This window comes from Eptatretus burgeri, chromosome 7 (genome assembly GCF_056783735.1).
Source record: "Eptatretus burgeri isolate ZD-2024b chromosome 7, Ebu_testis_v1, whole genome shotgun sequence".
NCBI lineage: Eukaryota > Metazoa > Chordata > Myxini > Myxiniformes > Myxinidae > Eptatretus > Eptatretus burgeri.
This window is the reverse complement of record NC_140967.1, coordinates 105,039,440-105,054,315: the sequence shown is the minus strand read 5'-3', so window position 1 is coordinate 105,054,315 and position 14,876 is coordinate 105,039,440. Positions and strand designations below refer to the sequence as shown.

The 14,876-nt window shown below is 46.7% G+C and overlaps 1 protein-coding gene and 2 non-coding genes across 7 annotated transcripts in view; all 3 read right to left on the bottom strand.

Annotated features, from left to right (window-relative positions):
• Window positions 1–14,876, bottom strand: part of LOC147024007 (5-hydroxytryptamine receptor 3A-like) — a 132,274-nt gene that overhangs the window by 36,316 nt on the left and 81,082 nt on the right. The window contains exon 1 of one of the 5 annotated variants that reach the window (XM_085890153.1): window positions 8,929–9,079. The exons of 2 other annotated variants lie outside the window; for them this stretch is intronic. In XM_085890153.1, coding sequence (XP_085746279.1) covers window positions 8,929–8,941 — 13 coding nt within the window. In that variant the 5' untranslated portion in view covers window positions 8,942–9,079. Of the gene's footprint in view, window positions 1–261; window positions 810–7,222; window positions 7,606–8,928; window positions 9,080–14,876 lie in introns of those variants that run through there. 2 more of the 5 variants (XM_085890157.1, XM_085890156.1) reach the window with 2 other exon arrangements.
• LOC147024019 (U1 spliceosomal RNA) lies at window positions 2,112–2,275 on the bottom strand. Its single transcript, XR_015060564.1, has one exon. It is a non-coding gene; the product is annotated as a U1 spliceosomal RNA (small nuclear RNA).
• LOC147024018 (U1 spliceosomal RNA) lies at window positions 9,258–9,421 on the bottom strand. The gene has a single exon (XR_015060557.1). It is a non-coding gene; the product is annotated as a U1 spliceosomal RNA (small nuclear RNA).

Genomic DNA, 14,876 nt, shown 5'->3' with positions numbered 1-14,876 from the left:
CAATGGAAGGAAAAGACAAATACGGACAGATCGGAAGCCAATAAATAATTTATTACTAATAAAATAAATAAATAAATGGAAAGAACTTTATATTTTCTGAGGTAAATAAAAGAATAAATTTCAAAGCAAAATCAATCAAAATGCCAGGAAAGAGACAAAGAGCAAATGCTTATCGGGGGTTGACTTACTTACAGCTAAACATAGTCAAGGGTACCCAACAGATCATTTGGGGGGGTGGGGGAGAAGGGTCGTCTTGCTCACCAGAGAGTAGTTGGCCGTGAAGTGAAAACGTCCTGAAATGTGTGTGTGCGTATCACGTCCGTCACCAGCACCCAACCTTGCCATGCACCCTCTCGCGAACATCCATGAACGCCAGTCGACGTCTGGGAGGGCACCGAGATCATCTGTCGCGGGTTTAGATCCTGATGCTGCGACACGGGCAGTTCCTCACACTTCACGAAACTGGTGACGTCCAGTGACTCACACGGTTCGTCGGTGACTGACCCGCGCCTCACTTGTTCGTGACCGACACGTCCCTCACTCGTTGTCGGCGCTGCTCACACCCACACGAGCACCACACGCTGGCTTGCTCACTTGCAGGCCTGCACGCTTCCTCTCTGGCTCGCTTCTTCCTTCGCGTGCTTACACCCACTTCTTGCTCGCTTGTTGCGTTTTCTTCTCCTCTCTGGCTTTCTTTCTCGTTCTCTTCTACCTCCTCTTACTTCTCTCTCTTTCTTCTCCCTCCTCTTACTTCTCTCTCCTCAGAACAGACTTCCAATTCGTTTTATATCTGCAGGCCGTCTCGGCGGGCGCAGTCCGCCCAAAGCGCACCCCGCCCCAATCGTGCACGGTTACCATGACGACCCGTGTGCTCTCAAAAAAGGCAAGCGTGGGCGCTGGCAAAAGAAATGTGTGTAAAAGTATCTGTTGTAAAGAAAAAAAGCTTCCCATAAGAGAGGGGATCTATTCTTTGCCCTTCTCAACGCATCACATATAAAATCCCATTAGACATGGGGATGGGACTAATCTGAACATGCATTTCAGGAAATAACTGTCTGAGGACCTGGATGTGTGGATGCATTCATCAGACCGGATTCTGAAAGCCGTAGCAATATTTATATTTCTGGTTCACTTAATCCAAGGGTGTGTTCAGTTACCAAGTTTCTTGGAGAGTGCTCGCCAAGAGGCGTAAACTCACCAAGCTCTCCAACAAAACTGTTGATAAGGAACGGATGGCTTGGCAAGCGAAAGCAAGCTGCTTGGTAGCTGAACAGCAAGATACCCCAGGTAACTGAACACATTCCAGGTAAGGGAAATGCAATTTAATTTCAGCACATCCCATAAACTAGACCGACGGATATGATGATAACATGACAAACTAAAACAGCACTCGCAAGAGCACGTACCTCCGCCACAGTGAACATGGCACCTTCTGTATTCTACTGATAATCTGGATCTCAATCCAAAAGTTCAAAATCGAAACGACTTGTTCTTGTTGCCGAACCAAGTCATCCACCTAGTTTTGACGGAATCCATCCATAACTTTTTGAGATCTCGTCCTATGTTGGCCTGTTGTATCGTTTTTGCCTCTTCCATCTCAATGGTGAAGAAACATTTAAAACTCTTGAATCCGGATCCGGATCTTCACCAAAACCGAACCATTTAGTCCCTTTCACACACCCAAGCTGTCCACCTCGGTTTGTCCAAATCCATCCATAACCTTTCAAGATATCCTGCTCCCAGACAGACAAAGAGGGGTGAACCACATAACCTCCATCCACCATCTGTGGCGTCGATAATTACGTCACTTGCAAACTTGTTATCAGGGTTGTGTTCATTCACCAAGCACATAACTATCGCTTGCCAAGCCAGCCGTTCCCTCTGAACGGTTTCGTTGGAGTGATTGCTCGAATGCTTAAGCCACTTGGCGAGCGTTCCACAAGAAACTTTGTGACTGAACACACCGAAAGTTTTCTGCACATCCCTCGTGGCAGAAAGCCATTTCGAATAAACTGCAATAGTCTTTCAACAACAACGTCATCACAACTACATGCTCAGCTTTTCATAACAACAACTATATCCAGTAATCCATCTCTTTTTATTTTAAAGAACAGAGGACAGCGCGAACGCAGTCCCCCACTACCACAAATTGTACAGCCGAGTTTGCCACATTTGGGGAAATCGCAAGGATCAACCCAACCGGTGTGCAATGGGTTGGTCTCACCCTGAGAACACCACCTTATTGATCATGGTGTTTCTCCTGTCAGGTAAGTATGAGTTATTAACCTCCACGGGTCCCTTTTTTTAGTACGAGCACCGTCTTACTTTACTGGGACCGATTCACTCCGTCCCTGAATATTTATTTAAATGTTCAATGTTTCCTTTATCAACACATCCTCATCAGAGTATTCGGTTCGATATTGTGATTTCGATATTTGGAGAATTTCTCACTTTGCTGCTGATTGAGGAGGAAATTATAAATGTTTTACCGATGGGATAATTCAGAGGATGCCTTCCTGTCATGACGCTGAGTTCTGTTTCAACTAATGACGCCATGACGCTGGATATTGATTCGGGATTTTTCAACTTGCTTCTTCGCCTGTCCCCCGTGAAGAAAGACACAGGCTTTTCATTTCAGGTCAGGTAAGGTATGGGAGCATGCACCAGAGCAGCACGTCGCTGCATCCACTTTCCGCCGGTACTCCAGGGGCTTCTGTCTGGCCATCCCCCAGGCAGATGCCTGGCCCATCAACATCTCCTTGAGATGCCGATCATCCTGCTGCAACCACAAGGCACCTGGTCAGCCCATTGGCCTCCTCCACTCAGGAGACTCCCTCATTGAGAGAATCTGGTGAGCAGGATCAGCGTCAGGAAAACGAGCCACATGTCCATACAGCCACAGCTAACACTCATGGACTATGCAGGTAACAAACCTCATTTGAGTCTCTCTCAACAATAATCTCAGATTATTAATTTTCGTAATTTATTTATTTTTTATTTTGGTGGTCAGATGAGGCTTGTTTTAATCTTAATGGCACAATTAACAGACACAATTGTGTCAACTGGGCTGTGAATAATACAAGAGTGACAGTTGAGAAGGAGGTAAATTTACCTGGAGTGACAGTTTGAGCAGCCATATCGCCATTAGGGATAATTGGACCCTTTTTCTTTGAGGGATCTGTCACTGCAGAAATTTACCTGGATATGCTGCAAACATTCTTTTGGCCCAGGGTACAAGATCAGGACTGTTATTTCCAGCATGATGGAGCTCCACCTCATTATGGACGTTATGTTCGTCAGTGGCTTGATGAAAACTTTCCAGGAAAGTGGATCGGCCGCCGCGGTCCGATCGAGTGGCCGGCAGGCTCTCCAGACCTTACACCTCCAGATTTCTTTCTTTGGGGGCTCATGAAAGACCTTCTTTATTGTGAAAAGCCTCGTACCATTTAGGAACTGAAGGCTCAAATCACTGCAAAGTTTGAGGAAATTGATATCGAACTCTGCAGACGTGTGTGCCGCTCTGTGACTGCTCGGCTGCAATTGTGCATCGATCACGAGGTAGGGCACTTTGAAAATTGCAAGTAAAACAGCTTGTAAAAGTTCCGTAATAATTTTTTCTTGAATAAATGGTTAGATAAACATGTCATTCATTTATTTCTACCTTCTTGTACACTGCAATACAAATGGCAAACAAACAATCAACTGACAGACATCGGGTGCTACTTCTGACTCACCCTGCATATATTGTTGTAGCCACGGGTACCGAGACACCAGCTTGTCACTCAGGGGGATTAATCGCCGGTTGTCCTCGGAAGAGCCGGACATGGAGCCACCGCTCACATTTAACGTTGTGGTACGATGGGTTGTTTAAAAACCACAAACGCCACCTAGTTAACCATGAGTTCCAGTGTCCACCTTCTAATTATGCTGTTTAACTGGAGGTCAGGTGGTTACCTGAGCGGGGAGCACGCCCTCGCCAAAACACCAATTGTATCTCGATTAGATTTTAATTATGGTGGCCGAGCGTTTTAACCGCTGGTGCGTGCCGACGATTTTTGTTCAAATCTGTGGTAATTACCTCCCAGTCTATTTCGGTTCAGACAATGCTCGACCAATGGAAGGAAAGGAGAAACACGGACAGGTTGAAAGTCAATAAATAATTTATTTCTAATAAAATTAATAAATGGAAAGAACTTTATATTTTCTGAGGTAAATAAAAGAATAAATTTCAAAGCAAAATCAATCAAAATGCCAGGAAAGAGACAAAGAGCAGATGCTTATCGGGGGTTGACTGAGGCCGAGGTCACATTTGCCACGGTGGCCGTGGGGTCTCCAAAATCTGCGGCCACAAGCAATTATACGGCAGCCGCAGTATTTCCACGGTCACACAATGTAGCAGTCACACATATTTTTATTTTTCGGTGAGCCGCAAGTACTTATAAATTTATTATTTATAAATTGTGGAGACCGAAAACGTGGGGGTGCCGTACGGTCTTTGATTTGATGTTGCACGGTGACCTTAGGGCGTCGCTGCGGCGGCCGTAGAATTTTCAAGGCAGACGCAAGGTGCCCGCAAGGCGACCCCGGGGGGCCCTAAGGCGAACGTGCGGCCAGACGGACGGTAGCGAGTGGGTATATATACCAGTTCTTTTTTTACTGAAATAAAAATATACCAGTATATATATATATATAACTGAATATACTATAACTATAATATACCGTGGTGCCCCCAGATTCCGAACGCCCCATTATTTGAACAAATTGGAATCCGAACAATTTTTTCGAGAAAATTTTGCCCTAAAAACCTAATAAATTTTAAAAAACGAACACAACGTAGCGTTCATATTTGTTCACGTGTCTCCCCCACCTGTTTGAGCCGCATCTTCGTGCTTTGTTCATTCAGTTCGTCGGTGGAAGTCCTCGTGAAAGCATCTCTCGTGTGTCGATCGATACTTTAGGCCTCAGTCACATTTGCTCTACGGCGAGGATATGGCCCTCTGAATTGACAGAAACGTGCGGCGGCCACAGAGAAACTGAGGTGGCCTCAGGGTGGCCCTTCGCCGTATGGCTATATTTTACAGGTCGTAAGGTCGCCGTGGAATTATAACGCGGAGTTATAACTTTTTTCATTTCTACGTTGGCGTATAATTTCGACAAGCCGAAACAAAAGAACTGGTAAAAATTTTTTTAACCCATTCGTTACCGTCCGTCTGGCCGCATGTTCGGCTTAGGGTCCCCCTGCGGTCCCCGTGGGGTCGCCTTGCGGGCACCTTGCATCTGCCTTCAAAATTCTATGGCCGCCGCAGGAACGCCTTAAGGTCACCGTGCGACATCAAATCAAAGACCGTCCGCACACCCATGTTTTCGGTCTCCACAATTTATAAATACGCCGTGCGGCTACCCAAAAAATAACAAGGACAAATGTGTCCAAGAGCAGCGTCCAAAACCTAAAGGTTTTGTCGGCTAAAAAAAAAAAAAATTAAAAATTAATTTTGAAAACAACAACAACAACAACTTCCGATATTTCGTCACGTGCCTTCATTAAGCCAATAGCGAAACCCTTCATGATGTATTTACGTATTTACCATATATCGTGTATTTACGAAATATATAATGTATTTACGAAATTACAATACAATAAATGGAATAATCTTTAAATAGTAACGTCAACTTTTCGAAACTTCAAAGCAAATGTCCGAATATATTTAAAAGTTCATGAGAGATGCTCTCAAAAGGCACCGTCTATGTGAGGATGTGTACATATGCTCAGTATTTCAGGCAATCCGGATCTTGTATATACAAGAGCCGAGTCCGAGAGATTAAGGTTTTGTCTTCAGAAGAAGAAGAAGAAGAAGTAGAACAACAACAACAACAACAACAACAACAACAACAACAACAACAACAACGCCGAGCTCTCCATGAGCAGCGTTCGCGACGCGAGACGCTGCTAAAAACATGTAATGTGACTGCTGCATTATGTGACCGTGGAAATACTGCGGCCCCTTTATAATTGCTAGTGCCCGTACATTTTGTAGACCCTCCGGCCGCCGAGCCAAATGTGACAGGCCTTACCCCATGTTTTCACCTTCATTTGTGATGTTTGTTTTTTTAATCATCTTGTGTTTTAATTACTCACAAAAAAAGCAATCCGATCACGTGGTGTGACGGACTGTCGGGCAAGGATTGAATTTCACAGCAAAATTAGTTGTAATTTAGAATATCCATGATTACGTCAGCCCGATGCGTTTGATGATGGTGATTGTGGTTCTGCGGGCATCATGCTTGATGAGTTGCCCTAGGGGCAGCGCTCTCGCAGAGTGCGCGAGCGATCGGAACCCAGGCCGGAGCTCGAGCCTGTGTGGACCTTTGGATGTGGTGATTGTACCAGTTTACATACAATACACCGCCACCGAAGGTCATTTACTCATCTTATTTTATCTTAAACATGGGGAATTTCAGTCTAAAGTGTCTTGAAAGTGGGTTTTCTTTGGGTCCACGAATGGATTAATTCACTCCATTATTTCTTATTGGGAAAATATTTTTGGAATCCCAACGTTTTGCAATCCGAACAGCCTCCTGGAACGAATTAAATTGGGATTCTGGGGGCACCACAGTATAGGCAAACACCTAAACTCCGATCTCTAGCGGTAGCGCACGGTGGACGCACGGTCGACGCAGACTGCCACGGAGGCCTACGTAGGTGCACGGCGGGCGTAGGGGAACCGTGCGTCGACCCTGCATTGCCCGCAGGAAGTCACACAGACCGCAAGGCCACCGTACAGAGACCGTGGAAATCGTGCGCCGCCGTAATTTTTTTGGGGGTTGGGAAAATTCGTTTTTCATTGAGAAGAGCTTACGGCAGCCGCGCGAATAACGCAAGCCCACCGTATGCCCTACGTACGGTCGACGTGGAACACATATACGTCATAGCTTGGCTTGTCGAATTGCTACGGCGAACGTAGAAATGAAAAAAGTTATAACTCCGCGCTATAATTCCATGGCGACCCTACGGCCTGTAAAAGATAGCCAAACGGCGTACGGCCTCCCTGAGGCCACCTCAGTTTCTCTGCGGCCGCCGCACGTTTCTGTCAATTCAGAGGGCGTTTGGCCGCCGTATCCTCACCGTAGAGCGAATGTGACCGAGGCCTTACTTACAGCTAAACACAGACAAGGGTACCCAACAGATCATTCAGGGTGGGGGGAGAAGAGTCGTCTCGCTCACCAGAGAGTCGTTGGCCGTGAAGTGAAAAGGTCCTGAAATGTGTGCATGCGTGTCACGTCCATTGCCAGCACCCAGCCTTGAACGCCAGTCGACGTCTGGGAGGGCACAGAGATCGTCTGTCGCGGGTTTTGGCCCTGGTGCTGCGACACGGGCACTTCCTCACACTTCACGAAACTGGTGACGTCCAGTGACCCACACCTTCCGTCGGTGATTGACCCGCACCTCACTTGTTGGTGACTGACCCGTGCCTCACTCGTTGTCGGCGCTGCTCACACCCACACGCGCAACACACGCTCGCTTGCTCAAGCACTGTGAAGTACGAATTGTCTCGTTGTTGGCGCTGGTCAGACACCCACACGTGCACCACTTGCTCACTTGCGGGCCTGCACGCTTCCTCGCTTGCACGCTACCTCTCTGGCTCGCTTCTTCCCTTGCACGCTTCCTCTCTGGATCGCTTTTTCCCTCGCACGCTTACACCCGCTTCTTGCGCTTTCTTCTCCTCTCTGGCTTTCTTTCTTGTTCTCTTCTCCCTCCTCTTACTTCTCTCTCTTTCTTCTTCCTCCTCTTTCTTCTCTCTCCTCAGAACGGACTTCCAATTCCTTTTATATCTGTGGGTCGTCTCGGCGGGCGCAGTCCGCCCAAAGCTCACCCAACCCCACTCGAGCACGGTTACCAAGACGACCCGTGCGCTCTCAAAAAAGGCAGGCGTGGGCGCTCGCGAAAGAATGTTGCTGAGGAAAAATAAGGGCGGGCGCTCACGAAAGAAATATGTGTAAAAGTGTCTGTTGTAAAGAAAAATAGTTTCCCATAAGAGAGGGGATCTAATCTTTACCGTTCTCAATGCATAACATTTAAAATCCCATTAGACATGGGGATGGGGCTAATCTGAACATACATTTTCGGAAATAACTGTCTGAGGACCTGGATGTGTGGATGCCTTCATCAGACCGGTTTCTAAAATCCATAACAATATATATATATATATATATATATATATATATATATATATATATATATATATATATATATATATATATATATATATATATATATATATTTCTGGTTCACTTAATCCAAGGGTGTGTTCCGTTTCCAAGTTTCTTGGAGAGTGCTCGCCAAGTGGCGTAAACTCACGAAGCACTCCAACAAAACCATTGATAAGGAACGGCTAGCTTGGCAAGAGAAAGCGAGCTGCTTGGTCGCTAAACACAGCAAAATACCCCAGGTAACTGAACACATTCCGGGTAAAGGAAATGCAATTTGATTTCAGCACATCTCATAAACGAGACCGACGGATATGATGATAACATGACAAACGAAAACACCATTCGCTATAGCACGTACCTCCGCCACGGTGAACATGTTACCTTTTGTAGTCCACTGATAATCTGGATCTGAATCCAGAAGTTCCAAATCGAAACGACTTGTTCTTGTTACGCAACCAAGTCATCCACCGAGTTTTGTCCGAATCCATCCATAACTTTTTGAGATCTCGTCCTATGTTGGCCTATTGTACCGTTTTTGCCTCTTCCATCTCGATGGTGAAGAAACATTAGAAACTCTCGAATCCGGATCCGGATCTTCACCAAAACCGAATCAGTTAATCCTTTTCACACCCAACCTGTCCACCGAGTTTTGTCGGAATCCATCCATAACCTTTCAAGATCTCCTGTTCCGAGACACACAAAGAGGGGTGAACACGCAACCTCCATCCACCATCGGTGGCGAAGATAATGACGTCTCTTGCAAACTTGTTCTCAGGGTTGTTCATTCAGCAAGCAGAGAGCTATCGCTTGCCAGGCCAGCCGTTCCCTCTAAACGGTTTCGTTGGAGTGATTGATCGATGGCTTGAGCCACTTGGCGAGCGTCCCACAAGAAACTTTGTGACGAAGCGCACACAAAATGTTCTGCACGTCCTTCGGAGCAGAAAGCGATTTCGAAAAAACTGCAACAGTCTTTTAACAACATCACAACAAAAGACTCAGCTTTTCATAATAACAACATCAAGTAATCCGTCTGTTTTTATTTTAAAGAACAGGGGACAGCGCGAACGCAGTCCCCCACTACCACAAATTGTACAGTCGAGTTTCCCACATTTGGGGAAATCGCAAGGGTCAACCCACCCGGTGTGCAATGGGTCGGTCTCACCCTGAGAACACCACCTTGTTGATCATAGTTTTTCTCCTGTCAGGTAAGTATGAGCTATTACCCTCCACGGGCTCCCTTTTCTTATTTCGAGCACCGTCTTACTTTACCGGGACCGATTAACTCCATCCCTGAATATTTATTTAAATGTTTAATGTTTTCTTCATCAACACATCCTGATCGGAGTATTCGGTTCGATATTGTGATTTAGATATTTGGAGAATTTCTCACTTTGCTGCTGATTGAGGAGCAAATTATAAACGTTTTACCGATGGGATAATTCTGAGGATGTCTTCCTGTCATGACGCTGAGTTCTGTTACAACTCATGACGTCATGACGCTGGATATTGATTTGGAATTTTCTGACTTGCTTATTAGCCTGTCCCTCGTGAAGCAAGACACAGGGTTTTGCAATTCAGGTCAGAGCAGGTATGGGAGCATGCACCCGAGCAGCGCGTCGCTGCATCCACTTTCCGCCGGGACTCCAGGGGCCTCCGTCTGGCCATCCCCCAAGCAGGTGCCTGGACCATCCCCATCTTCTTGAGATGCCGATGAACCTGCTGTAACCACGAGGCACGTGGTCGCCCCATTGGCCTCCTCCACTAACGAGACTCCCTCGCTGAGAGAATCTGGTGAGCAGGATCAGCATCAGGAAAACGAGCCACATGTCCATTCAGCCAAAGCTGACGCTCATGGACTATGCAGGTAACAAATTTCATTTGAGTCTCTCTCAGCAACCGTTCGTTGGAGACAAAGTCCGACCAGCGATAGCCAAAGATTCTCCGAAGAGACCTGGTACCAAAGGAATTAAGCCTCTGTCTCAGATCCATGGTCAGAATCCAAGTCTCACATCCATAGAGCAAGACTGGAAGCATCAAGGACCTGAAGAAGAGGGCTTTCGTCCTCCCGCACAGGTACCGGCAGCACCACACCCCATGATCCAGTGAATCCATGACTCCCCAGGCCCGACCCAGACATCTATTGACCTCTGATTCACAGCCAGCAGAGACATGAATATCACTGCCAAGGTAAGTGAATCTCTCCACGACCTCAACATCCTCACCACAAACAAGCACAGACAGGATATCAGCATCCCAGATGTCATTGAAAGCCTGGATCTTAGTTTTGACCCAGGAAACCCGTAATCCCAGCGGCTGCTTCTCCTCATTCAGCACCTCGAGGGCCCCCAAAAGGATATCTAAAGTCTGCGCAAAGATGACTGCTTCATCTGCGAAATGAAGGTCAGGGATCTTGAAATTCCCAAATGATGCACCGCAGCTTAATCTCTCCAACATCCTCCTCAGAATCCAGTCCATACAAGTGCTGAAAATTGTGGGGGCCAGTACACACCCCTGACGAACTCCAGTAACAACTGAAAATAAGTCAGAGATGGTACCACCACATCTCACAGCACTCTCAGTAGCAGAGTAGAGATCAGACATCAGATCGATCAGTTTTGATGGCACCCACGAAGACCACAAATCCAGATTCACTGAATCAAATGCTTTCCAGAGATCAACATAAGCTGCAAGCAGCCCCTTGCGAAACTCTCGCCTGCGTTCGGTGAGCACCTGAAGAGCAAGGATACAGTCAATCGTTGACCTCTTTGGTGTAAAGCCTGACTGCTCTGGATGCTGGTGCTCAAGCAGATGGTGACGAACCCGATCAAGAATTATCTGAGCAAAGACCTTGCCCGGCACTGAGAGCAGCGTCACGCCTCGGTGGTTGTTGCAGTGCTGTCGATAACCCTTCCCTTTCCAGAGAGGGACAACAAGGCCCCTCTTCCAGTCAGTTGGGATGATGCCTGTGTTCCATGCAGAGCACAGAACTGCATGCATTGACACGAGTGCATTACCACAAGCCTTGAGAAGTTCAGCATGAATGCCACAGATCCCTGGAGCTTTACCCCATTTCAACCAATTCACCGCAGCCTGTGTTTTCCACAAATTAAGGTGGACCACAGATGTTTGGAGGTTCAGCAACAGTGATTGTACCACCACTGACGTCCAACTCGACAGCTGGTGGATCCGCCTTGTACAACCGCTCAAATGTAACCGGCCCAGCGGGCCTTCACTTCGGACTCCTCTGCCAAGAGCCCACCACCCTCTGCTCGAACTGCAATACACAGAGGGACGGGCTTGGAGGAACACAATGCGCGAATTCCCATGTAAGTGAAACATCTAAGTGAGTTCCAAAACATTCACCGGCAACATCAAGGACGGTGGTCTTGAAGGTACTCCACAACTCTTCAGGACCTCGCAAAGCAGCCAGACCCCCCAAATCTCCACTCAGCTTGTTCGCACACTCCTCAGCTACCCTCTCATTCTTGAGCTTGCCAACATCCAGCCTCGGCTGAGATGGTACCATTCTCCTGGATTTAAGGTGCAACTTGAGAGTTGCTCCAATAAGCCGCTGGTCAGTATTAAGGAAATGAGCACTCCCGTAGACCCTGCAGTTCTGGATCATCCTCCAGCGACCATCAACGAGCACTTGGTGAATCTCCTTTGGCACACCGCCAGCGTTGAAATACCAAGTCCAGCGAGGAGCCTGTGGGTGCTGAAACCATGAACCAGCCACCCTAAGTCCATGACTTCTTGCAAAGTCAAGGAACGTAGTGGGATTCAGGTTCACAGTTCCAGACCCATGGGGACCAACACATGTCTCACAACCATCCTTCTCAGTTCCAGTCGATGCATTGAAATCCCCCCAAGATGAGAAGAGTATCTCGCCTGGGGCACTGATCAACCACAGACTCGAGTGTGGAGTAGAATGTGTCCTTCACGGTGAGATCACTCACCTCAGTTGGAGCATAAACAGAGACCAGAGAAATGACACCCAAGGAATAACGAATCCTTCGTCTCATAATATGCTCGTTGACCGGTGCTACCTCAATTATCATTGGAGTCAGCTTATTGGACACAGCTACAGCAACTCCTTAGGCATGGTAATCATCAGAGCGACCAGACCAATCGTTGGTGTAAACACCCCCCATGATCTCGCCGCAATCCGGTCTCCGAACCTCACAGAAGAGTGCTGCAATACCGATGTCCAAATGCTTGAGCTCAGATGATAACAGAGACAGGTGATCATCCGGTCTTAGGGATAGGACATTTCAGGCACCCACCAGAAGGGACCGCCTCAGGTTAACCCAAGGAGACCGCCGTCTGGTGGAGGACACCTCGGCACCACTCCGATACACTGTCTCACAATCTGACCCCGGGAATGTTACCCCGTGGTTTCTCTCCGATCATCAAAGATTGGGGGGTCCCGAAGGCTTTGCCCCAATCCTGTCATGCGGTGAGCTGCCCTGCGAAGGGAAGCTGCACTCCCATGGAGTGGGTTTTCAGATTTTTTAAAATGCTTTTCGAATGTTTTGCGGAATGAACCGTTTTACAGTGGCTGGAGTGCAAATCCTGCCACCAACCTCCTAAGAAGGAGTAACCCAACTGCAGGAGGACGTCCGCAGACACAGTTGGGCACTAGATATGGATGTCCGTTGGCTCAGAAGGAGCTCCTTCGCCCTTTGACAGGTTTTGTTTTTGATCTTGCTGGATGTCCAGATCCAAACACCCTCCTCACCAGAAAACCTGGTTGGGGATACGGTTTAGTCACCGACAACCCGACCATGGACCAGGTTAGTTCCAGGTTTACATGATACCTGCAGCAAGTCACAGATCTGACCTGGCAATAATTTTGCAATTACGTTTGTGTGTGTGTGTGTGTGTGTGTGTGTGTGTGTGTGTGTGTGTGTGTGTGTGTGTGTGTGTGTGTGTGTGTGTGTGTGTGTGTGTGTCTGTGTGTTTGTCCTGGTGCCTGTCCTCGTAAGTTAAGATTGTAGAAGATTATTATTATTTCGGGTTAAGTCTGCTCTGTGTCTGCTTTTGTAAGCTGCCTGTATTGTTGTCGCACCTCACGCTTCTTTCTATTCCCTGCATTACACACACCAATAAAACTATTCACTGTACCACATCACTTAACTCGCCTGCTTGTAAATAAATTATTATTCGAAATGTTCCCAGCTCGTTTTTGTCTTTTCTTTCATTGATCCAGCATGGTCCGAATCTGAGCTGAGCCGGGACTTTATTCTCAACCGTCCTTTCCTTTAGCCGGAACGTCCTTGGCAGTGTCGCTCGGCTACATCCGGTCCGGTAAAGTGATCCGGTTCGGACAAGGCGTACTGAGGGCGTGTTTCCTGGTGAATAAATCACGTGATTAATTGGGAGAGGAGGAGGAGGATATTGGGACCATACTCTGTGCAGAGCATTGGTCCTGCTTGAGCAGTCTCCTTGGCTATTGGGTACAATCCTGGATGGGTCGTCACTCCGACACAGGATATCAGCATGCTGGAACTCATTTTGCCGACGTCGGAAGGATGACAGGTCGCGTTAACTCCACCTGGTATTAATTCAACAGCTGAGCGGGATATGAACTCAGGCCCTTCGGATCCAAAGCTCACCACCCAAACACCAGGCTTTTAATTTAATTAATTTGGTTAATTGAATTAATTTGATGATTAAATAGGTAACCCGGTGAACCCAGAGATGGGAGGACCCGAGGTCACACGGTTAAGTTATTGGTGTCCATGGTCGGTTAGCGACCCGCTGCATCACGGAATTATCCGTGTGCGACGGCCGACAAACCCGGGGAGTCTGGTGGGGCCGGAGTTAGCTTCCCCCCCTGGTGGTCTTCTCAACCGACCTCCGGCCCGCAACAATATGTATGTGTGTGTATACATATATGTGTATATATATATATATATATATATATATATATATATATATATATATATGTATATATGTATATATATATATATATATATATATATATATATATATATATATATATATATATATATATATATATATATATATATATATATTTATATATATATATATATATATTTATATATATTTATATATATATATATATATATATATATTTACATTTTATATATATATATATATATATATATATATATATATATATATATATATATATATATATATATATATATATATATATACACACACACATATATTGTTACGCATCTGGCAGAGATGAGCACTCAATATTTAGGTCCTTACAGAACAGTTATATCGGGAAGTGTGTGTTTATAGTTATGGCCCCTTACCTGTGTCGAACGGGAATTACATGTGTGCCCTGCGGAGTTTCTTTTACAACAAATCTCCTTCACGTCACTTCGCACACCGACGCCATAGCCGACGTGCGTTCGGCCACGTACTTCGGCGGAGATTTCCATCGCCTCAGACCGGGACTCCGCCAAGGAAGGCAGGGGCATGCCCCTTGTCCAATGACGCCACAGAAGGCGACTTTCCAACGACACGCCGGCCAATGAGGGTTGAGATGTCCACAGAGAGCGATTTTCCCACGACACGCAGGCCAATGAGGGTTGAGATGGCCACAGAAGGCGACTTTCCCACGACACGCCGGCCAATGAGGGTTGAGATGGCCACAGAGAGCGACTTTCCTATGACGCCCCGTCCAATGA